The sequence below is a fragment of the Harpegnathos saltator genome, unplaced genomic scaffold (genome assembly GCF_003227715.2).
Source record: "Harpegnathos saltator strain DR-91 unplaced genomic scaffold, Hsal_v8.6 scaffold255, whole genome shotgun sequence".
Classification (NCBI taxonomy): domain Eukaryota; kingdom Metazoa; phylum Arthropoda; class Insecta; order Hymenoptera; family Formicidae; genus Harpegnathos; species Harpegnathos saltator.
The window spans coordinates 2167102-2192807 of record NW_020230045.1 but is presented as its reverse complement, the minus strand read 5'-3'; the positions used below and the strand labels follow the sequence as shown (position 1 = coordinate 2192807).

At 51.9% G+C, this 25706-nt stretch overlaps 1 protein-coding gene across 4 annotated transcripts in view; it reads right to left on the bottom strand.

Annotated features, from left to right (window-relative positions):
* Positions 1–25706, bottom strand: part of LOC105180973 (uncharacterized) — a 178857-nt gene that overhangs the window by 55002 nt on the left and 98149 nt on the right. For 2 of the 4 annotated variants that reach the window (XM_025299226.1, XM_025299227.1), the window contains exon 4: positions 24851–24922. The exons of the other annotated variants lie outside the window; for them this stretch is intronic. In XM_025299226.1, coding sequence (XP_025155011.1) covers positions 24851–24922 — 72 coding nt within the window. The remainder of the gene's footprint in view (positions 1–24850; positions 24923–25706) is intronic. 4 annotated transcript variants of the gene reach the window in all.

Here is a 25706-nt window from a genome sequence, read left to right as displayed (position 1 = left end):
AGCGAGAGCTAGCGGGAAAGAGATAGAAAAAGGGAAAGAGAGAGAGAGAGAGAGAGAGAGAGAAAGAGAGAGAGAGAGAGAGAGAGGTAGGAAGTTCAATTTTAATTTTTCGCACTGAAACCGATGTAGATCGCTCTCGCTGGTATTGTGTATCAATTAAAAATAACAAAAGAAGCTAAATGGGCGCACAAATATTGCGCTAATTCGCAGTACGATTTTCCTAATGCCAATTGCACGAAAAATTCATTTCTCCGAAACACACGTGATACGTGATATCGTTTCCCAAGTTCACATTCATTCGGTCGCTCCGCTTCGAAGCTCGCGCTGCTGCTGCCATGGAATTATCTCCGCGAACACCTCGACAACCCGTCACCGATATCTTTACCGTATAGATACCGACTTGTAAATTGCATTCTCTCTTATCGCCCGGCCGCGGCTGACGAATCCACGTAATCCGCAACGACCTCGCGCGCGCGCGCGCGCGATCGATTCGATAACCTGTAGCGAAATCGCGAGTGTAGACGCTCCTGATAATTGTCGGCGGTGCAGCGACACACAGCAAGTGGCAACGCTCGGGGGTGGTTTTGCGCGTCGGGGGTGGGTTATAACAGACCGCAACGGCAGCCACACATTTCGGTGGCGTTCGCCCGCTCGCTCGCTCGCTCGCTCGCGCGCAGGCCACATTATTTCGTGATTGTCGCCGGGCCGCCGGTGGAGTGAGAAGAATGTGTTAATTTTGTGGCGATGTGTCAATGTGCATCCCCCAATCCTGCTCCTGTCGACGCCCTACCACCACCATCCCCGTCCTTTTCCGTCGTTGCCGGATACCGACGCTGTTTCTCTCTTCCTCCCTGTTTTCGTTCTCACTCTCACACACACACACACTCTCTTTCTCTCTCACTCACTCTCTCTCTCTCTCTCTCTCTCTCTCTCTTTCTCTCTCTCTCTCTCTCTCTCTCTCTCTCTGCCTCTACTTCTCGCGCTTCCCCGGCCGCAATTGGTCTGTCTCCTATGATTTTCCACGTGTACGCGGATGCGCGCGTGTGTTTTTGCGGCATGCATCTCTTTCGCTCGGCGAAAGCGGTCGGGATCGTTCGATAACCGATCGGCCTCGATATTAATTCAGACCGCAACGAAAACAACCCTATCGACACGCCGATCGCGCGGAATTATAACTATCGCCGCCTTATCGATAATATCGCGCGAAATGCGAGTGATTCTCGTTGTATTTCGGTGACGTGTCCTTCGGCTGACTCAGAGCAGGCTGTGGACAGGTTACCAATCGCTCGCACGAAAATACGAGCGATTGTTAAATATCCCGTGAAGTATAATACGCACACACGCATTTTGCATTTTCCGTTTCCGTTAAGGGACATATAAAGTAGAGCTTGCAAATCGATGCGAATTAACTTTCCACCGAGGTGTGGACGGTGGTGCCCTTTCTAGAGATCTACGAATGTTGTTGAAGAATAAGCGAAGACTCGTAGATAAAAATCGATACGAGTAAACTTTTCCCACGAGTTGGACGATTGCTCACTTTTCAAAATCTACGTGCGAATATTACTGGAAAAAAAAAAAAAAAAAAAAAAAACTAAACAGATCCTGACGCATCATGCCGATTCATAGGGCGACATTTGCCGAGGCCAACCACGCTCAATCGATAGCCGAGGCTGCGGTTTCCAACAAGCAAGTTCCAAAGGACGGCCGCGTAGGAAACGGGAGAGACTCGGAAAGGACCTTACTGTCCGCAGGCTCGATCCGTTCTCGCGCGACGATCGGTCTCGCGGATTCCGGCCATGCGCGAAAAAGCGGCACGACCGGCGGAATTCGTCTCGCGCCGGACAAATTGGCCGGCACGAGGCTCGGCACGAATTATTAATTGTCCGCGCGGCCGTCTTTTTAGTTCCTCGCACCGAAGGATTCGGCGACGGCGACAGCGAGGAGAGCGCAAGGTGCGGACGACGAGAGAGACCGAGCGATCTGTCGATTTATTTATTGGCCAGTCGCCCCTGGCATTCCGACGCAGCCGCCGATCGCTCGAACCCTTTCGCTGCCGAGACATCTGTATTAACAAGACTGCGCGCACGCCACCAAGTGATCGGACGTTTTTCCTCGGACGACGAACGTAACTTGGTGGAATAACACGGCCGTGTCCGAGAAAAAAGCCACGTTACGCGCGTAACGCTCTGTCGCCGCCGATCTGTTATGTAACATTTTTCGATTGTAACATTTTCGCGAAGCGATCAACGTCGGCGGTAAATCTTGTCAGCGCTGCTCTGTGCGCTCTGTTTTCGTCATCTCGGAGGAGAGACGGAGAGAACTTGTCCTTTCTTTTCAGAGGCACGCAGATCATCGCAATTATAACAATTATTACCAAAAATAACTGTTAATGATGATTATTATTGTAAACAATTATGATACCAGTTATAATCGTCCCTTGCGTTATGTCCAATTTATAAGAAGTGAATGCTATAACGTGAACAATAACACTGTGGGGCACTGATGAGAGCAGCGAACGTCTTCCAGTTTCCAGACACAGAGACTCGCGCCCGCACGGTCGCAATTATTCATCGTGATTTTATTGCCTATAAATTACCCGTCGGCCGTGCGCTCTCGTTTTCACGGTATTTATTTACAACAACGAAAAAACAGCAAATGATCGATTCTGAACGGCTAACGGGCGATTCTCGCCCACTGATCCGGAAAGTCACGATACGCGGCGGCGGCGGGTCGCGCAGCGGCCGCGGTGAAAACGAATCGTATCGCGTTTAACATTTTTTTTTTTCCACCGGCCTATCTTCACCCGCCCGCGAGATCTCGATGCGCTTTTATTCCAGACTCTCAGCGTATTGCGCAAAAATAATATCGTCGCGATACATCGAGTACGCTCGAGATTAACCGTTCCTCTTGTGTTTCGCTAATATAAAACATAAACGACCACCGACTGCTCGTCGAAGCGCCGAAAGAATGATACGAGAATTTTTCCCCTCTGTTTTCTTTTTTTTTTTCAAGTGGCGTAAGTGCACAGTTTTGAAAATTCCAACGGAACACGCAATGCGTTTCGACGATTGAGGATCCGTGATTGCGTCCGAGCTTGGCTTCAGTGCGAGATAAACGGCGCCGACGACGCGTCTCTCTCGTCCGCGAGATGTCGCCGCGCTTTCGCACGAAGACTCGCCTCGCGAATCGCTCGATTAATTTTTGGCGCGACACATCGGCCGGTCCCGTGGTTCCCGCCGGTGAAAGAATCAACAGCCGTGTTAACTATTAATCCGAGTGCGGACACGCGGCGCGAGCGGCGCGCACGCGCCGCGAATAAATTGCGAAAAAGTAATCACGCGTATTAAATATTCGCGCAATAACGCGCGAGACGCGTGCGACGATAACGATTCGCCGGCCGCGCGACGGCGCGACCTGGATAAATGTCCTCGCGGCTTGCTCGGCGCAATAAAGTTCCGGCCGTTCGCGGCCGGCATCTCGCCGTCCACCGGCGCATAAATAGAATACAAATTAACGGCATCGCGAGCGGCGCGTCATTGCCGAATCGATGTGTAAACGTGCGGATAACGAGGCGAGCTCTGCGCGTGCGCGCGCGCCTCGTGTACGCCCGCCGTCGTTCGCGGGAAATTAGCGGCCATTCGGATGCCTTGCCGACATGTGTAATGCGTACGCGGTCGTAAGCGCGGGGTAAGAGTATCCTTACGCACACACGTCGATAAATCCGCAGGCGCGAGGATTAATTTCTGCCGAGGCTGGAATACGAGAGAAGCTGCGAGGATATTCGGTGTGTTCGATTGTTCGAGCGCATAAAGATCGGAAGCTCAAAGTTGTCGCGGTTGTTTCCAGAGATATCCGACCCGCTGGACATTCTCTACGCTCCACGAAATGAACGCTTCGGCGTTTACAAATCATAAAAATTATATTATTAAAAAAAATGGAAAAAAGAAGGGAAGGCCTCAAAATCAGAGGAAGCGGGATATAGCCAAGAGTTCAATAATTCAGATATAGCCAAGCGCACTAGGAAAAAGAATTTAGTATCTTTAACAACACTGTTTAGTTGAGGCATTTTTTAACAGCAACCAAATATCTTGTTTTATATAACATAATATTTAGTTGTTTCAACTAAATATATTTTTCTGCTTCGTTCTCTGGACCAAATGATTTTGTTCTTAGACTTCATATATAAAAGCTAAGCGTTTCAGTTATTTTATCCATAAAAATTACATAATAACGAAATATTATTTTACATAAACTAAAATAATGCCCAATGGATACTATTTTCTCTTTCTGTGCACTAAAATTTAGATTTTATATATTAAGAAAATATAGTATTTTTAACAAAATTCACATAGTTAAAGCTTTTTGGTTGCTATAACAAAAGTAAAATTACGTTATACGAACAAACTGCAATCAAACAAGATATTTGTTTGAAAGGAACTAAACAAACTTTTGTTGGGCCTATTTTAACCAAATTATTTTGTTGTTACACCAAAATTTTGGTTCACGCAACAATACATTTTTCCTAGTGCGGGATATAGTCAAGAGTTTATTAATTCAGTAATTTAAGGACCCACTAGAGCGAGATTCGCGTCTACTTCTGATTTCTGACCGCAAGATCCGCAAAAAGAAGAAGCACCGCTCGCCGGGGAGCGGCGCGAGCTCGCGAATCGTATTGAATCAATTACCCCGCGTTTATTTACGTTTCACTTCGGGGCGAACGCGAACGTGGATGAGCGTCGCGTCGCGTCGCGTCGCGTGAATATCCGCCGGAAGAACCATAAATAATCTCGCGGGAGTCGCGCGATGCCGGCTATCGGCCGCGTTACGTCGCTTACGATGGAGATGCCGGTCATTATGGATGGCGCAAACGGAGGCGTCCGCGGATCGAGAAATTCTGCGCGCGCGGACCTGCAGGGTGACCCCGTTAAAGGCTGCGCACGACGAGGCGAGGGTTCCTCTCTCTCTCTCTCTCTCTCTCTCTCTTTCTCCCCCCGACTCTCTCTCTCTCTCTCTCTCGGCAATGGCCAGTTTCGCGCCGTTTACGCCGGAAACTGAAACGCGCCGCGCGCCGATAATACGGTGCCGGTGACATTAATTGCGCCGGTATGTCGGATATCGAAAGCGCGTGACTAGTAGGCCACGGAAGTGCCTGTAACCGGTACGATGCGTCGAGTATCGGGAGCGGAAGCGGACCCAGCGGGGCGCCCGATGAAACTCGCCGGTGAGAACATCCATCTGCGAGCGGGCGGCTTAAATTTAAGCGATATCTCAACGAAACTCGCTCGATGCGGAACATCGGGACTGATACGCGCGCAATTTGCACGAGAGCGATATTTCTGCCGGATATTTCGCGACGTCGAGATGCCTGGCGATAATTGACGAATACCAGAAGCCACTGCTGCAAATTCAGTCGACAAAAATCGCAACGGCACAGCCGTTTTTTATGTGTGTTCTCGCGCGAATAATGCGCAACGTTTGCTTTAAACGGCACAACGAAAGCAAAAATGTAGAGCGTTAATGGCAGAGGGAGAGGAAGAGAGAGAGAGAGAGAGAGAGAGAGAGAAAGAGAGAGAGGGAGAGAGAGCTCTCTCATCGGGCGAGACTTAGAGACCTTTGGAATGTAAAAGAGAGAGACAAGACGCGCGAAGACGACCTCGGCGTAGATGGCAGCGAAGCCAACCATGAGCCGCAGCAACGTCGTCTTCGACGCGAGATCCGACTCGCAGACTCGACTTTACTGCCAATCTCGCCTCGGGCCGACTCCATCGCGCCGCGATTTAAGGTGTCCGGTTTAACACGCGACTGTAAAGCGCGGGACGGCGTCATCAGTCCGAAAAGTGCAAAAATCGATTTATCCCGTTTTATTGTAACTCGCGCGCGGGCAAACCCACACGCGGCCGTAGCTTATCGCGCGCCGGTGCTTCTCGTTATTACAAAGAACATTCGAGCGGCCGAGGCCTCGGCGATGCTCGCAACTCCGCGCGAGACCATCCTCGGGACTGGAATTCGCCGGGGAGCCTCAATCTCTCGAAGCTGCGCCGCCGGGCAAAGCTCAGGCTCGCGATTTGCGCGACTTGTCGACTAAAGAGACTAGAATTAATCCCCTCGACGCGCGTTGCGACAATTAGTACTTTCTACAATTTTCAATTACAGGGGCGGATCATCCTTTGTCTCTCTCGTAAATAATGATCTTCGTCATCATCACCAGCGCGAATCATTAATTACACCCGGACGGTCTCGTTGCAGCAGGACTCGCTCGCTCATAATTCGCAAACGGCCCACGCGAAAGAGACTCCGAAGAGCGCGACTTTGCTCTTCGGTAAATAAAGCTTCGACGACAGCGATAAGGGTTGAAACGTGTCCGCAGCGCGGCCGAACTAGTTCGGGGGAAGCGCGTAGTTATTAATATGCAATCGCTAAGCCGGCGGCGATAACGAAAGCAGCGCGGAAGGATCGACTGGTGGAAAATAAAGATTTTACGACGACGGTAGACGCGGGGACGATCTTCTCTCTCCCCTTCTCGCTCTCTCTCTCTCTCTCTCTCTTTCTCTGTCTCTCGCGAGAGGAGGATGATGATGATCGTTAATGGCGCGGCTGTGCGAAAGCCGGCAGCTGCCAGCGTTTCGTGATTTCAGCTCTCTCGTGAAATCTCCGTCATTCGTCCGGCCGTTATCCATTTACGGGCGTGTTTTATCGATCGGCCCTGTACTCGAAGGGCCCGTCGCGCACACGTCGCGCCTACGTACGTCGCTCCGTTAACGGACACTCGCGCGCATTCCTTCGTCGTTATTCCCCTCGCGCGCGCTGCGCTCCGTCCGTTCTTCCTCCGCAGAATGCACGAGCGTTGACGCTGTTACTTAAGAATCGTTTGCGGATTACTGTCCTCCTCTCTCTCTCTCTCTCTCTTTCTCTCTCTATCTCCCTTTTTCTCATAGTTACTGAAGAAATACATCCGAATAATGTAAAAAGGACTCGGGAGTCCTTCGACAGAAATATGAAAATTCCGGGTGGAAACTCTCTCCACTCGGAGAGAAGCGGGAAGATATATTTAATTCGCTGCGTTGAGGGCGGATCGAGAACTCGGGCGCGAATTCAATAATCGGCCGAGGCGTCGACTTACACGATTGCTCCGGGGAATCCGTCGTTCAAATCTCTATCGCCAGGAACGAAAAGCGGAAGGCGAAGGAGGACGGGACGGTACAACCGATACCGCCCCCGTTTGTTCCCGTCCACGTGAACTTGTCGATTTTGCAGAAAAACCGGTCGACTCGTTCGATGAACGTCGTCTCCGTAGCGCGATCGTCAGAGGACGTATCTCGTCCCGATCGGCTCTATACATCTAACCGAGATCCCCAAAAAGAAAGAACCGCCATAAACATGTATACGAGCGATCGCGAGTGCAGTCATCCCGCTGCACGGCAGAGAGAGAGAGAGAGAGAGAGAGAGAGAGAGAGAGAGAGAGAGAGAGAGAAAGAGAGAGAGAGAGAGAGAGAGAGAGAGAGGGAAGGAGGGAGAGAGACGCTGTGCTGCGAAGGGCTGCTCGCGCCGAGAGGTGCCAGGTCCTCCGTGTATAACTCAGCTATGTATGAGAGCCGGGCCGAGCCGGCCGGCGATTAATGAATAATCCGTAATGAGGATGCGATGTCCAGGCTGTGGCTCGCGACGCGACGTAAGGTAGTCGCATGATTTAACGGCGGCTCCGCGCGCGCGCAACGTGGTCTTTAAAATATCGCCGCGCAACGTGGCCTGTAAAATATCCACGTGCGCGAGAGAGAGAGAGAGAGAGAGAGAACGGGACCGCGTGGAGACGAAGAGACGGAAAGAGAGGAAGGTAGCGAGCAGTAGAGGAGGGAGGAGAAGAAAGGTTGAGGAGGAAGCTCTCCTCCGGGAATCCGACGTACGAGGCGACGTCGGCTGTAAAGCACGTCCGCGTACATGCAACCCCGACACCCCCCCCTTCCCCCCCCCCGAGAGCCGACCGACATCATTTCTGCCGAGCGAGCCCGAGCGGGATTAAGAAGTTCCGCGGTGATCAGGTGTGCGCGATCGCTCATACATGCATACATACATACGGCTGTTCTGGGAAGCGCATGCGAGAGCGGAATTAACACGTCCCGCAGAAATGGCGGGCTGAGGAACGGCGCGACGAGCGAGGGCGCGTCCGAGGAACCGTCTTTCGGTGGTCAATGGCGAGCTCCTTCAACGTTTCCCTCGTGGCTACTCGGAGATTCGACATTGCTCGATTCGCGACTACTTCGGGAGACCGTGGCTGATCCGCTGTCACACTCGCGCTTGACAATGATGGAAAAGAAGAAATGGCCGCGATGGAAAAGGAGGGGAAAAAACGGGGAACTTGCGTTTCCCGAGAGAAGCAGGTCGCTCGACTGGAGCTCGCTTGGATTCTCTCCTCGCGACTTGGCGATGAGATTCGGTCGGGCGAGAGACGACGGGCCTCCTCCGTCGGGCGGCCTCGTGAGGCAGGCGACGCGTCACGCTGAAATTAGACGAGAAGGCATGCGTGGAAAAACGGCCGGAGCTGCACGATACCCTCGCGCAATTTCTTGGATTTCGCGGAAGTTCTCGAATTTCGGCGCGCATGCAACTGAATGCAATCTTCCGTTGGCATCGATACCGCCCGTCGTTGGTCCCGCGTATCGCGCGAAGGCATCGCCTTCGACGAGGAAAGGATCGTGCCGATGAGACGGACGCGCCGAACGAAGCGCGAGCCATCGACTTCGAACGAAACTACACGCGTTACGTCGTCCATAATTTTCTCCATTAACGAGCCCGCGATCGCTTTTTCGAGCCGTAGACTATCAGATTTACGCTTCCGACGCGTGCAAAGTCCGTTCAGTGACCCCTTCCCCTTTAGTGTCTGTCTGTTGGGTGCCCTCCTCCCTGCGTGATGAATGTTGGACGATATATAACATAATTATAATCCCTTGGACACATCAGACCGTTATAACTATCAGCTTTCAGTATCTATCGATTTTCATGTATTATATGCCCGCGAGAGAGAGAGAGAGAGAGAGAGAGAGAGAGAGAGAGAGAGGCGCTGCACCAGAAACTCATCGTGGAAAATTAACACCAGCGTTCTAAAGCGGAGATGCTCTAATGGAGCCGCGAGATTTTACGCGATTCATCGGCGACGTTGACGTTACACGACGGAGCATCGCGGAACTTTCGCGGCATGACGATGTTTCTGCTCGGGAAAGCCTGCGATCGTTTTTTCGCGAGCAGAACGAGTGACCGATTATTCCTCGCGCGGTATTCCGGCGGGATTCGACCACGGAGTAATTCGAGGCAGTCTCCTCTCTCTTTCTCTCCCTCTCCTTCTCTCGCTCTCGCTCTCTCTCGCTCTCTCTCTCTCTCTCTCTCTCTCTCCCTCGCTCTTCTCCTTTCACTCTCTTTTTCTATATCCCTCTGCCCCTCTCGTTCCCTATCCACGAGCTCGCTCGCGGCCGCTCCGTCGCGGCAGTATATCAACAATGATAGTTATACACGTACGTTATAATCGTAAATTAGCCGCGGCAACATAATATATTCGTGGGCTGGTTGGTTCGCGCGTATCTGTTTTATGCGGTTATTATATATGACAGCAGCAGTCATACCTGCCTGCCTGCCTGCCTGCCTGCTTCCCTCCCCTCGCCCCCTCCCCCTCTTACCCCCTTGTGCGTACCCTTCTGGTCGGTATCTCCCTTCGCGCCGCACCGGTCCCTTCGCAGGGACCTCGTCCTCCTGGCCGGGTCTCGGCCACGAAGATCGTTCAGGTTCCTGATGAGGAAGCGTTCCCCGAACGCGCTTTGCCTTCTGTATTTCTTAATGAACGATGCTTATCACGGAAGTGTCTATGCGATATTAAATACAACGGGGGTGCGAGACGCGGCGAACGCGGTCGTCTCGTTGCGGACGTCTTAAATCGAGTCTCTCTCTTTCTCTCTTTCTCTCTCTCTCTCTCTCTCCATCTCTTGCTCTCTCTTCCTCCCTCCTATCCCTTTCACTCTCGGAGAACGCGCGCTGTTCGATTCGCGTCGAGTTAATTCGTTCCGTGTTATTTATTGCGAGATTCTCTGCAGAGTGCTGTTAAATATCGCGAATTGGTACGACGCGACGATAATGGAGACGCGTCGCTGCATTACGCGATAATAACGATGATAAATACGATAACAGAAGCGAAATGTAACGACAAATGAAATGTTGCGAAATTAATTTTTCGGAACTGCGAAACGAAGGAAAGGGGAAACGACAGAGAGGGAAAGAGAGAGAGAGAGAGAGAGAGAGAGAGGGGGGGAGAGAGGAAGAGCGGAATGTACACTCGCGCGGACGACGAGCGTTAATATCGTATGTTTACGTTCGTTTCGTCGGAGAAGAAAATACACGAGTGAAAAAATACGAAGGAGATTCCCAGAGAATTGTTTCGCATCCGTCCCGCGACCGTTCCTCCGCCATTCGTAGAGAGCAAGAGCGTACTACGAGCGGGCGAGCCGCGTGCGGGACGGGTAGGAAATTACAGCCGCGAGCAAAATTACATTGCGCGTTTCCAAAATTCCGCGGCACCCGCGGCGATGGCGCTGAAACGAAATCAGATGTTCATTAACGGACGTGAGTAATTATACGTCACGCCGCGCCACGAAGGTGGAGCATTAGCAATAAAACGGACGCGGGCCCGTTGTGCGCGTCGCTGTTAATTTCAAAAAGCTCGTTGCCCGCGTCGAGATTATTTCCTCATTTAAAGTTATATGAAATATACACACTTTTTTGCTTTCACGCTAGCCGCGCCCGTGCACGGGCTCTCCCTCCCTCCCTCTCTCTCTGTCTCTCACGAGAGCCAGCCGATCCTTATCCGGCGTGAGGACGAGAAGGAGAGGCGCTCGCGCGAATATGGCGATTCCGGATAACAGACACCGATGTAATCGGATACACCCCGGCGAAGTATGGTAAAGCGAGACTTTTAGCGCCGCGGGGATTGGCGTAGAAATTATCATCCGAATGATTATCTCGTAACCGCCGAGAGCCCGGCCGGACGTCGCGCGCCCACAAAGTTATTAACACGATCGTAGCAGTCAATTATCGAGCGCCGTTCGCTGCTTCGCTCTTCGATCGCAGCCGGGGGCGCCGATGGGAAATTTGCTCCCTCCGATACGAATCTTACATTTTTCATCGGGGATTACTTGATGCGATAATTTTACGACGTCACCGAGTAATGAAATTATATATATATATATATATATATATACACATATATATATCGCTGAGGGAAATCGAATATCTATTTCCTCCTGCGCCTTCGACGAATTCTCGTCTCGCTCTGTGTGTTTTCTCGCGTCAAGGGCCGCGTTCTGTCTCGAGAAGTTCCCCTACGGAGAACGATCTGACAGTGTTCCACGGTCGGAAGCTGCACGTCGACGGATTCGTAACGAGGAAGATCGTTGGCAGTTCACGAGGCTTGTCAAAACAGGAAGAACCTGACCGATGTCGAACCGGCCCGTCGACAGCCGGCTATCGCTTTGCCGAAACTTTAAAACTGTCCCGCGTCGATACCGCCATCTTCCTCACAGTTTTTTCTTCTACGTGCGGAAACGAGCGCGGGAAAGACTCAGTCTCACAACAATACGGCACAGTGTGTGGCCATTGTGGGCGTAAAAAAATAGATGAAAAATTATCGAAACTTAACCCCACTACGATTTCACGACGTCGCCAAGCCAGCAAAGTCGTAAATCCTTCAGAGAATCGAATTTACAAATTTATTTATTTATAAAAAATTAGCGATTCTCTCGGCGCAGCTCTTTCGTCGAGAAAGATATCGCAAGCTTATCGACTCGTATCACACTCTGTCCCTCTCTCTCTCTGTCTCTCTCTCTCTCTCTCTCTGTCCCCCTCTTTCTACCGAGATTAATTAATTTCCCTGCAATCTTCATATATTCGCCATGCTTCTCCTAAAGGCACAATCGAATCGAGCGGACAACAATCTCGGCGATTCACACCTCGATCGCAATCGGGTCTCTTACGCTTGCGGAGGGGGAAAAGAAACGCCAGCAGGGAAGGGGTTGAATCGATGAGCGCGCGAGCGCCGGTCTTCGCGATCCTTTTTACCAAAGGATCAGGTGGAAAGGGACGGAGGGGGAGGGGGGAGGAGGTAGGGGGCAGAAAACCGCTGTTCGATTCTGTATTGACATGTAACTGTCATTCGTCGGGCTTACAGCTGCCCCTTGGCGATCTTTCTTGCGGTGCCTTTCGGCGACCGGTTCCCGCGGAACCGAGCCACATCGCATCAACGAGTCTCGCGACCGACCGCTTCCAATTGCGATCATTGCGGCAAAAAGGACGCGCGGCGCGCCTTTGGGCCGATTTTCTGATCGCCGCCGCCGCGCCGCGCCGCGCCGCGCCGTGGCCGATTTCCGCGGCGATCGCCGTTCCCGTCTTTTTGCGAGGCCGCTTTTTCTCGCGAGCTCCGCGTTCTTCCCGTCTCACGTCCTCCGAGTTTAGCCTTTTTAAGCGGCGGCGATAAATCCATTTACGTCTTATGGAATCGAGGGTACGATCAGAACGCGGTCGTGTTCTTGCGGAGCGAGCAGACGGCTCTCCACAGGCGAACGTGAATGCGCAGCCCGTCTCACTTAGTCGTCGTCGTTAAACCAACAAACCCGCAAAATGTTTAATTAAATGTAATACTCTAGTCATCACAAACATACAACGTACGTTTGTCAAATTAAATAAAAGAATTAACGTTGTCGAATAAATTGCCGCGACAGTTTTCGACGCATACTTTAGGAACAATTTATTTATTCTACGTTGCTTCATGCGCGATATATTCCTCGCGACAAATACAAGTCGAAAAGCATGTGACTCTTGGAAGTGATGGAAATTTTTCAAAAGAGCAATTTCGTCTTCCGTCGCACGTCATTGTTCCACGCTCACTCGCAATGTCCGCTGTATAAGATGTCGCGTAGGAGACGCGGAGGCACGAAGAGTTAAATCCCGAATGCGTATTCGCGAAACACGCGTCTCCGTCGCCACGATCTCGGCGACGCACGGTCGGTGGCCGCGAGGTAGCCACGAGGAGGACGAAGAAAGCCGAGGGAGGAGGAAAACGAGGTGGGCGCGAAGAGCGGCCGCAGGCTATTAAGACGTTCGCGCCGAGATAAAAGGAAGATGTCAAGCGGGCAGGAGTAAGAAGAAGAAGAAGAAGAAGCTAAGGCGGCGGCGGCGGAGGCGGCGGCGGCGGGGATAAGAAGAGCGTCGCGGAAGAAGAGGGGGGCGAGGACGAGACCGTGGATAAAGGGGCCACGGTAGAATCTTCGAGGGGGGAAGGAAGAGAAACAAATAAACGTGGAAGCGAGAACGAGAGCGAGCGAGAAAGAGGAGCCGGCTGGAGAAGATGAGGGTGACGAGGGGGCGGCGGAGAGTCCGAGGAAGAGAGAGGAAGAGAGAGGGAGGGAGGGAGGGAGGGGGAGAGAGAGAGAGAGAGAGAGAGAGCGGTGGAGACAGAAGAGGCCACCATTAAAATGAAAAATGACGTTCTCGCTGACATCCCCGCGACGATCTCACTTACTCCGCTCGGTAGTTACATGCCACCCCTCCGCACGAGCAAACAGTCGCCCCTCGGCGACCCTGCACCCCCCTCGGAATTATTGGTGATTTTTTAAATCTGTTAAACAGGCCTCTCGACCGCAGTCGCGTCCCCGCTTTTCTCTCTTTTTCTCCCTGTCCCTCTCTTTCTTCCTGCCGCCGTTCTCTCCTTTTTCTTCCCCTGGATAGCGCTCTTCTGTCTTTCGCCCACTCGATCGGATTTCACCCCAACGACGCCGACGGTTTCTCTCTCACTTTCCACCCTTGGAGCTGCGGTGTGCCCCGACGAAGGGCTCGCCTTCGCGCCCAGCGACCGCTTAGCACCTTGTTATTTATTTTTCAAACTTTTCGCCCTTCGCCCGGGCCAGGCACCCCTTTTATTTCGGCTCAGGCAGCGACGATGAGCAGCACGGCCGTCATCGAGATACTCGAGAAATCATGTGTTAATTCAGCAAAGTGAAGAAAGCGTCGCGAACGATTACTCAGGCGTTGGTGACTTTTTTGCGACTACTTTGCACCAACATTTCTGCAAAATTTCAACCGCGAGATCAATTTCCAATATTTGTAATAATATACATAGAATTCTCGGAAAGGCGGTTCAGCCTGACGAAACTCCAATTCGACGACTGATTAACGAGATATTCAATAATGCAGGTCAAGACGGCGTGAAGGCGACTGGATTTTTGCTACGAAAGGATCAAGTCGCACGGAGGAAACCGTGGGCGAAGTTTCACAACGACACACGAAGAATCAGCCTCGTCAGAGAGACGATCGTATTAATTCGGACGAGCCAAAAATGGCGGCGAGTCGTTTGAAACAATATTCCGGGCCCCCGGGTGATTAAGGTAATACCGCATCGTCCTCTTTCACCCCCGCAGTAAAGTTCCCGTCTTCCTCGCTCTCTCTCTCTCTCTCTCTCTCTCTCTCTCTCTCTCTCTCTCTCTCTCTCTCTCTCTCTCTCTCTCTCTCTCTCTCTCTCGCCTCTCCGCTCGCTCGCCGTTTAAGCGGCCCGGCGAGGAACGTCTTCGCCCAGCTCCGGCTTCATGCTCATTCGCTGGAAGATTAGCCACCCTACCTTGGCTCCTACGGCCATTTAAGCGAGCAAACTTCTCCGAACGAAGCCATGATTGCAAGTCTCACTCTCGAGAGAGAATAAATTGGCCGTTCCGCCTCTCGCCTACGTCGAACTTTCCCGCGGATCCCGAGTTTTCGCTTCGTCCCGAAAAAGACGCAGAGAGAGAGAGAGAGAGAGAGAGAGAGAGACTTACGCTCTGCCTCCGACTCCGATGTCGTCCGCGTCGCATTGATTTCCAGAGTTGAGATCGCTCACGCGAGTATAGATCGATCATACGCGAGGATAAGAGGAGGGAAACTCAAACGTCGAGGACGCAAGATTTTCATCGGAACTTGCAAGGTTAACGCGGAGCGAAAATGCTGCTCCTCGGCCGATTTTCTGATCGACGAGCTCTCTCCCTTCCTTCCGGAGAGAGATCCAGGGAAACCAATTCGACCGGAGATATCCCGGATGGATGGATCCCAGGAGTAATGACATTCGGAGAGAGTGGAACAAAGAGAGGGTGAGGAGGGAGAGAGAGAGAGAAACTGTCAACGCTCCATGTGTCACTCACGTCGTCTCTCCTTCGGCTTCTCTCTGTTGTTCCGCAGCCTCTGCTACTTCACTTAACCGACAGCCCGACCTGTCGTCCCCCTCTGTTCCGCTTCTGTAGCGCATGTAACCGACACCCTGGCCTCTCGCCTGGTCGTCGCCGTCGCCGTCGCCGTCGCCGTCGCCGTTGTGGGTCGAGGAAAAAAGCGGAAACGTTTAGAAAAATCGCGTCCGACGAAAGAAACGCGACCGTACCAATTCGCGGCCCTCCGATTCGATTAAGCGCGTCGTGTTTTTAAACTCTCCGCGTTTCCTTACGAAAACTTCAGCAATGTCAGCACAATGTAAGTCTCGCTGAGCACAAATAAAAAAATCCGGGTACGCTCTCGCGAAGGGCCTTTCTTTCTTTCTCCGACTCGACGTACGAGTTAAACTCGTCGTCGGATTTTTCCGCACATCTTTTCGAGCCTCTCTGAGTCAAGGCAGCATGCGAGTCGACAAACAGTTGGACAAAGGAGTTGCGGACTACACTCGGATAAGGAGCTAAAGATTCGCGTCTCGATGAATATTCAATACACCGAGAGCGCGATGGCGCGACGATAAAAATAGAAATCTAAGCGGAAGCAGTGTCACGATTAATTAGCGTCGCGAGCGTCATTGTCATCGGCGTCGTTATCGCGCATTAAAGCGTTCATTCACAGCCGAAACAGTGGAGTGCGCGGAGCCCTTAATTTGCATCGATCGATCGACACGACCGCAGACGATAATTCCCGGTAAGTCCCAGCAGTTACAGGAACTCAAACGCGAACACCAGATGAGACCAGTTAGGATCGGCTACACGAGATGAAAAAGAAAGAGAGACGCGGATAGGGAGCGGGCGCGAGAGAGAGAGAGAGAGAGAGAGAGAGAGAGAGAGAGAGAGTGAGAGAGAGGAGGAAGGAGGGTAAAAAAAGGAAACGATATCCATTCGTGTCAGTGGGGTGAGCACAATGGCGGATCTTGTACGAAAAGTCTGATTTATCACTCGCCATCGCCCCGGGGCTATTTGTATTGGGCGACGTAACGAAATGCGACATAATAGCTCGCAGTGGATCCCCGGTCCATTGTAGCCTTGTAATAGCGCGACAAGACCACTGACACGGGCTAAACACGAGGAGGGGTATGTTTGATTTACCATTAATTCGCCGCGACGTCGTTCGCGGCTGACTCGAGAGAAGCCGAAGTTTTCGCGAGCTCGCGTGTGATCGAGGCTCGGCAGGAATCGAGCCGCAATTTGCAATCTGCGATCGCGATTCTCGCCTCGGAATCATCCTTGTCGGCTTGAGACAGCGTTGAGCTTCATTCGCAAGCGCGGTTGCTAATTAGGAGGCGGAGCGCGGCCGGTGAAACGTCGATTACTCGCTTACCGTGATATATCCGAGCGGCCGTGAGCGGTTTCGGCTGTTGTGTGCGAGGGACATGACGCCGGTACGTTGTGTGACGTAACTATAAAGTATTTTTAGTTGGAATAGCTTAAACGATACTCGTAAATCCCGGTGAAAAATTCTGCTAAATCGAAATATCGTCGGAGCGCAAAACGCGAAGCGCAAAACGGCGCCAGAAATTGTCGCGTAACAGTAACAATAATTTTCAAGGATAATCGCTACGCGCGAGCAAATCGAGATATTGCGTTTCGGAAAAATCGCATGGCTTTTGAAAACACGATAGTCGCCGCACGTGTAACAGGGATTCGGTATCCCCGGCGCTTATTCCCGGATATGAAAGGAACACGGTAGAGTGAAAAAAAAAAACCAATGACAACGGGGTAGATTACACAGCGCGGAGTAAACGCCGCCGATATGACACGGACGTAGTGAGCGAAATGTGTACACTGTCGAAAATTATTCAATAATTTCTCCACACGCCCGAGAGTTCGTTTCTTACAGGATGCGTCGCGACTTTAAGCGAGTCGCTTAAATTAACCCTGCACAAAGGCAAACATTCTCTATATCGGATTACACGGTCGATCTTTCCCACGAGCTAAACCGCACTGTTGTTCAAAAACATATTGATTGAGCGATTGAGCGCGCAATAAAACGATGCGGATAAAAAATTTAAAAAAGCTTAAAAAATATATATATATAAATGAGATCGCGTCGAGTTTCGTGGTTAAATCATCCCGTCATCCCGAGAAAACGTGTAAACGTAACGGAGTGTCTCGAGTCAATATTTCCTCTGCGGCTGATAAATCAGTACATGAAAGTCAGTGAATGAAAAGTTGCAACACTTTTTCAACCTCTACGAATTTCGTAACGCACGCTGCGTCCGATGGAAAAATATATCTTGCGCGCGAGGATTGTTGAAAAACAAATTCCCCTACTGAATATGGAGTGCGCGTTGGGAAATCCATCGAGATAAAAATGTCGTGACCTTTCGTCCACTGATTGCGCTTCGAGTAATTGATTATTTTAGGCGGTGGGGGAGTGGGGAGGGGAAAGGAATCCTTTCCATTCCATTTTTCCTTCCGTTTTTTTCTTAGACAACAAACGGAAACGCAGAGAGGCGCTCGCCGTGACGCACGTGAGATCATCCACAGGGACGCCGCAATCGCGCCGGTAAAAAGCGTTATTACTATCGGAATGCCATCGAGACGCTCGAAGCAGCGAATGCATAAAAGGTCGGCGGCGCTTTTCGGAACAAATTGCGGACGCGTGTTTAATCGAAGTCGCAAGGAAATGACCCTTCGGCCGAACGTACGTCGTATTTCCGGGCATCAATTTGCCCTCACCTCCCCGGCGCCTCATTTTTTCTCTCTCTCTCTCTCTCTCTCTCTCTTTTCTCTTTCATATCTTCTCTCATGATGCGCCTGCACTTTTCCGCTCCGCCGAGCGCCGCCGCCACGAGAGAACGCGTAATAGCGCGCGCGCGCTACCTGACGGACGGACGGGCGTGTATGACTAGCATAACGCGCAAAGCCGCAGCCGTACATCACGGCTAAATCGCGATCCAAAAAATATACAATGCCTGACAGGGGTGGTGTCCCCGTCATGCCGCGCTAACAATGTGTACCGCACCGCTCGGTATAAATGACATTCACTCCACGGTGTAACCTACCCCTGGTGCGTGCGCGCAACCCCCTCTCGCAGCCCTCCCCTTCCCACCCGCCGCTGTAGCGGTCCCCGTGGTTCGCCCCATGTCCCCTGCCTCTCCTCCCCCCTCCCTCCCTGCGGCGCCCTTCGCGTCCCATCGCCGCTCGGCGACGCACGGAAAATTGATCAAAAGTGGTTCCCGGCTGTGACGTCACGCGGAAATCACTAGGAGCATATTTGCTCCGCGGTGTCGCGCGTTGTTTCGCCTCTCCGAGAGGCAGCGCGTCGGCCGAGCGCTCATTTCGGAGCGAATTCTGAAATTATTCCTTTTGTTTTGTTTCATCCTCTTCTTCCTCTCCGCTCCGCTCGTTGCATTCGCTCGCTCTGCATCGGCCGACATTGGCGAGCGTTGGCGAAAATCGCGCTGAGGGTCCTTGTTCTCGCGCTAATTCTTACGCCAACGGCGTCGCCGCCGCCGCCGCGTGTATCTACCTGCATCGAGAATAAACGCGAGAGAAGTTTTTGCATCCGGCAACGAGAACCGTGTCGCCATTATCGCACCAGTGACCTTTAACCGCGTGTGAACGACGGACCGGCGGTGTTCCAGTAATTCAGCACGCAGCAACGTTCAGGCATTGCAGACACGATCCTTGATGCTTGAATGGACGCGTTTCGAAAGCAAGTCGGCAGTCTATCCTCCACAGTCCCTCGACATTTAACGATTGAACTCGTTGTGCCTGGCTGGCGGCGAGCGTTGCGTATGTATGTGTGCGCGAGAGAAGTGACTCTAGTGCATACGATTTGTTAATGCACGAGGAGTGAGAAAATCGATGGCGATTTCGATTTTATCAGATAAGGCCAAACTACCGTATGTTGGTACCGCGCGACCGTATCGATCAGCCGCATTTGAGCCGCTAAGACAAAGTAAGTGCTAAATTCGCGGGACGAATCTTTGTCCGTCCGTTTGATTTGCATTTTCTACGACGCGAGGGATGGATTTCATCGAGACGCGAGTTTCTCACCGAGGGGAACGGTTCCTCTGCGACGATCGACACTGCTGGAATTGCATTCTCCTCGTCAGCATATTTTTCATCGTCGACGACGACACAAGTAACACGACAGCGCGAATCGCTGACGATCCAACGCGGATCGTGAAAGCGCAGCGGACCTCTCGATCAATTAATTAAATCGTTCAAACACGGCGGGACATTTCAGCCGCGAGACGTCAGGCGACGCTAATTAATCGGCAATGATTATACGCCGTGATAACGGGACAAATGGAAACAGTACATTGTGTCCCGCCACAAAACCCATCGTCGCCTCGCGCGGTCGCGTGAGAATCGGCGTTTTACAGCGAAGGAATAAATCGCCGGCTATTGTTTGTCCACAAAGTGGTTCATCAGTCACCGCGGAGCGAAATCGCCTGGCGCGGGTCTACGGATGACAAATGTCCCGGCGGAGCGCAGTCCTGACGCGCTACGCTCTCGCGCGTTTAATTCCTCGGCAGCCGATACTTTCTTTCGCAGAGGTGACGGCCGCGTCGTCACGCCCGTCCGAAAATTAACATTAACATCTGGCACGACGACTCTCGCCTCGGCAGGCCGGTCTCGTCAAAGACGCTCGATGGCCCGGCGATATTTTGCAGGGAGAAAAACAGAAAGAGAAAGAGAGAGAGAGAGAGAGAGAGAGAGAGAGAGAGAGAGAGAGAGAGAGAGAGAGAGAGAGAGAGAGAGAGGGAGATATCTCCCTCGGCAAAGATATTCCGAGCGAAAGTACCGTTCACCTCGCGGAAAATTTACGGAGCAACTTGGAAATATCGAGTTACATCGCTCGCGACGTCGAAGTAATTAAAATAATCTCACGAGATCCGGCGGAGGCGGTCCAAGGCGATCCTTCAGGGACGGGCAAAGCCGTGAGAAAGGCGTTCTCTCATGCGGGTCTCCGCGAAAAATTCGGTCTCGCGGCTGAGAGAGCGAGAATAGAGTCGTCGTCGTCGTCGTCGTCGTCGTCGAGAGAGGTCGGGCATATATCTCGCGATCTTCCAGCATCCGCCAGCATCCTTTCGAAGGATGCTGGTAGTGGAGCGAGCTTGTCCCGGGAGCGCAGCGGGTCATGGACATGGGCCAGGAGGTGGTGGCGTATAGGAGGACCGGCGGCAAGGCGAGGGGCAGCGGAGGGGGAGCGGGGGCATCAGTCAAGGGATTAGCGGGATTAGCCCTCGAGGGGGACTTGTTAATTGCTCGGTAGGCATGACGGGAGGGAAGAGGAGGAGAAAGAGGAGGAGGAGGAGGGAGCAGGAGGTGGCGAGGTGGACGCGCGTGTGTGGGTGTCCACACCAGGTTCCGAGGACAGAAGTCAGTCCTGAGCGGAGGGAGCGAGCGAGAGAGAGAGAGAGAGAGAGAGAGAGAGAGAGAGAGAGAGAGAGAGAGAGAGAGAGAGAGAGCGAGAGAGAGAGAGAGAGAGAGAGAGAGAAAACGAAGCGAGAGCGAGAGCGAGAGCGAGGACACAAATCACGGCAGAGTTACGGACTTAAGGAGGCTTACCGGCCGGCCGCGGTCAGCCGCAGATGCATTCGCCGAAGAAGCTCCGGGTCGCTTGCAGCGCGCAGGACGACGTCGCGGGACACGGCGCGAAGGATGCGGCTCGCGCCGTGTTCCGTTAGTTCCGTCGCTCGAGACAAGGCGAGCGTTGCGCTGCGAAAGGCTGACGTGTCGGACGCAGGATATTTTTCGCGCTCGCGTGTATAAGATCGAGATCCTGAAGGAGCGATCTCGGGATATTTCAAGCGCCAGATCGGAGCACCTGCAAGTCCGCGATTGAAAAGAAAGCCGAAAGTGCTGGGAAATCCGAGAGCCCAAAGATTAGATTAAGATTACACTTTTTATTTATCCTTAGATACAATTTGCTTATATCAGGATAATTAAATCGTCTTTTACATAAATTTTTATATAAATAATTTTATATAAATAATTTTCAAGTCCTCTTTAGAAAAAGAAAATTAAAAATCCCCCCGACGCGAGCGCGCTCGGTCGACTCTCCCAGCAGGATCTCTCTCTCCTGAGAGAGGTATCCTTCGACGTCGGGGTCGCGCTAATAGCGCGATAATCGTCGACCTAATGCAGACGTCGCGGCGCGAGGAGCGAGGATTTCGCGACGCGGCCGCGGACAGGGCAGGCCACCGGTCGTAAATCACGCCGTCGACGTTTACGCTCGTCAAAGCGAACAACATGGGACGTAAATAACCGCGGCGCGAACTTCGAAGCGCGCGGCCTCGCGCTTAACGTTTAGGGGAAGCTCCTAAAACGGAATCGATTCTTATGCGCGCCGGTCGTCATAGTCGCGAGTCGCAAACGCCAGTAAACACCTAGCCTGTTTGTTGTAAATCACCGTCGGTGTTCGTAGCCGATTGCTTTCGGCATGATTTACTTCCGAGTGCGTGCGTGCGTGCGTGCGTGCTTTTCCTCCTCTTTCGCTCCTCCTTTTCTTGCTTCGCGAGCGGACCGACCGCTCCCACGCGCGCGCTGCTGTCGCGACGCTCAATTCGGACGGTCGCGAACTCGCGGCTGCGACGAGTGCAATTTAATCCCTCGGTAAAGAACGTCGCCTGCGCGGCGTAAGGCTGTCGGTCTGCTTTCTTTCGTTGCGTATCGTTAATCGTAGATATATATCTTTTTTTAATTATGCAGAGTCCATTAAAATTATTATTGCACGAATTCCCGCGGTGATCTAATGAGAATCGAGACATTGGGGTGACGGAGCAAGCATCTGCACTGAGAGAAAAGTATATGATATTTGGAACTATAATGATATAGTAACTAAATTATAGTCCGAAATATCATATTTATAGTAAGTATTACCATAATATCGGTAATAATTACGATATAGGCGTAGTATAACCAACCATATAATATTTTTACTAAGAATTATAGCAAGTTAAACTAAAATTATTGTATAGATACAATATAAATAAAATATAAAATGGTAGGTAAAGTAACTCCTTTATACAGTCAATATTTGCTAAATGATGACAGATGTAACTATATGAATATTAAATCTCACTATATTTGTGAATGAGAAATCACCATATATGTGGTAAAAGTAACTAAACAATTATTTAAGACAATCATTGATTATGTATTTGTGTTTATTCTACTATATTTTGTAGGTTCCGCGAACTATAAAAATATGGTTGACGCCAAAATGAACTATAAAATATAGTGAGATTATAGTTAATTCAAGTATATTTTTCTATCGGTGTGAGGCAAAGTGGAAAATCACCACTTGCTGAAGGGCTGAACCGGCTGAAGGCCTCCGTAAGCGGGCGATCATCGAGCTCCCGCGAAACGCATTCGTCAATTCCGCGCGCGAACGCGCTCGAGACCGCGACTCGAAGTGGCCGGCCGAGCGAGCGGATTCCGCGTCGCGTTTTCGATCCGCCTCCCTGCCGATCCCAAAGTAACGCCATGCGTGCGCGAATACACGTCGGATATGATTGATTTTTGAATCCATGTTTATTAAGAGCTTTTCATGCAGCTTTATGAGTACTATCAATCCCCGATGTTTGTAACAATAGTTCGTCGATACTCCGCATCCGCTTCTTTTATATTCACTTCAACAGCATGTTTTTTCTCGTTTTTCGAGCGCGCGAGAGACCGACGGTATACGTTCCTTTTTTTTCTAATTTTCATTAATGTATCGTACTGCGAGATAAAAATTCGAGGGACGCGAATAAGCCGAATCGAGATTTCGAGTAAAATCAATTTACTCAGAGTTTACGGGACGATGAGACGAAGATGAAGGATAATTTTATAAGCGAGCACCGGACGTTCATTCCGATCTTCAGAAGCGATTCCTCTCCTCGTCCTTCTTCGCCGAGCCGAATATCTTACTCGACAAGACTCGTCTCGGCGAGGTCTCAGTTACCAAATCGAAACTCGAGATTGGCGCGTCCTTTCTTCGGGAGTCGTTTATGATGCCGGGCATCCGCGCCGATAATTCACGGCGATACAGCGCGCGCACCGGGCGCAGCCGCGGCGATAATTTATGATTCCAATTGAGCGCGCGAGCACGCGTGAAAGAGTTCCAGCAGTCGCGCGATCCTGTGCAGGAGGATCGGCCGTGGCATTTCCTGCCTACTGAATGGCACCGCGTCCATAAACCCCGGCCGACTTCAATGACGACACACAGTGGTCGGAGTCCAATAAAAGTGATAAAAGGAGAAACTGGAGAACACTCGAGGTGGTAGGACGAGACGAGAGACAGAGACAGAGACAGAGAAACAGTAAGAGAATGAGAGTGGGAGAAACGGGGCGGGGGGCGGGGAGGGGGAGAGAGGGAGGGAGAAACGGAGAGAAATGTTTCTGGACAGCTGTCCGGCCGTACAAAGCCGACGAAGTGCGCGCGGCGCGATCGCGGGGAGACACAATACGTAGGTAGTGGACGACGACTTCTTCCACGTCGAGATCCCACGAATTTTACAGCCCGGCCGCGGCGCGCTGAGAGAGCGAGCCGAATCCTCTCGGGCGAGAGACATCCTCGCGCCTTCGTAACAGTTCGAAAGTAAACCAGTTCCCGGCCGGCCGGTGACTTTTCGCGATGACGGCGGAAGCGCGAATCGCGGACGCGGTCGGCTGACGCCCGATGGCGATCGGCGATAATCCGCGGCGATAAGGATGTGAGGATCCTGCCGTCACTGATAACCTGGAATCTTATCCGGTAGAGATAAGATTCCAGATCGCGGGATATCTCGACGAGTTTCAGCGGGACGCGGGGTATTAACGATAAACGACACACATCTGAGAATAATCAGCGACTAACTGGAATCGCGAGGACGATTCGGCAACGGCGAGGAGACGGGGGGGAGGGGGGGAGAGGTGGCAGCGGAGCTGCTGCTGTTATTCGAAGAAACACACACGCGCGGTCGCGTTGGCGCTCCCCGCTCCCTACACGCTCTCAATCGTCCGCACATGATATCGATTAACGGTGGATTTTTTCGCGGCTCACGCGACACCGACGATGAAATACTTCGGCAAAACCGCAACTTGGCATGCGTAATCTATTTTGCCCGGCCGCCCCCGTGGCGGCCGGCAAAAAACAATTAACCGCCGCGGTTTTTACAGCCGCAAGCGGGGATATAATAGTGAACGATTTCGACAACCGCAGAGAATTATGCGGGATGACCGCAGTGAATCGGCGGCAGATGGCCAATATCGACGTTTCCTCGCGCTAGTCGCGCAAATTGTAAATTAACGCGACATTAGCCGACCTCCTCCCCTCCCCTCCCCCTCCTTCTCGCGCGGCCACTTTCGCGCCCGTGGTATAAAGCAAGTTTCCCAATAAAAGACGTGAGCGCCCTGATCAATTTCTGTCTCTCCTTTCTCTCCTTCCTTCTTCTTTCGCTCCCGCTCTCCTTCTCTTTCGCTTTCGCTCTTGGCTCGCTTGGATCACGCGGCGAGACAAAGAGGAAGAGAGAGAGAGAGAGAGAGAGAGAGAGGAGGAAAGACGCGACGATCCACGTGTAATTCGTCGTTGACGGACTCGGGAAGTTATTACTTCATCGGAGACGTCACACCGATATAATGAAGAAACTTCGTGTAGAAATACTCACGATTCCGTCTCTCCGAGCAGAACAAGAGCAGCCGAGATAACGAAGGGAGCTGGGATAAGCCGGCTGCGCAAACTGGAAGACACGATCTCGAGATAATCGTGACGGCGTGGACTTCTTATCTCTCTCTCTCTCTCTCTCTCTCTCTCTTTGCTTCTCATGTTCTCTTACGCAACGAGAGACATATACATACACGTGCAACATCCACGCGCATTACGCGGCGAACGGCGATACGCGAGTCGGTAAAAGGCGCGCGCGCGCACGTCTCGTCTGATTCAACCTACCGCAATGATCTCCGGTAAATCTCGACGCACCATAATCGAATCCCAAACAAAAAGAGGAAGAAAAAAAGTGCTGCATCGAGAGGGAGAGAGAGAGAGAGAGAGAGAGAGAGAGAGAGAGAGAGAGAGAGAGAGAGAAAGAGAAAAAGGAATAATCTCGCCGATCAAATAACCGACGGTGAAAAAATGAGCGAAGAGGGTGAGACGAAGAGAGAACGGCGAGGGTGGGTGACGCGCGCGCGCGCGCGCATATATGTTGACGGGGGTGAGAGAGTGAGAAAGAGAAAGAAGGTAGAGGGGAGGGGGCGCTCGCACAATATCCCGAACAAACGCATTCCACGGTGCGACACGTGAATAAAATACAGACCGCGGTATAATATATCGATTATGATGATAGAAGGTCAGAGGGCGAAGAGGAGGGTGGCGGGGTGAGGGGGCCGATGCGCGGGGGCAGATAGGGGTTGGGGAAGCGGGGGAATGGCGAACAAGAGAGGAGAGGCCTCGACTCGAGGACTGGACTGTCCCGGTGAGAGAGTGTTGAACATACTGGGCGGCATATGGTCCACATCGGCTTCTCT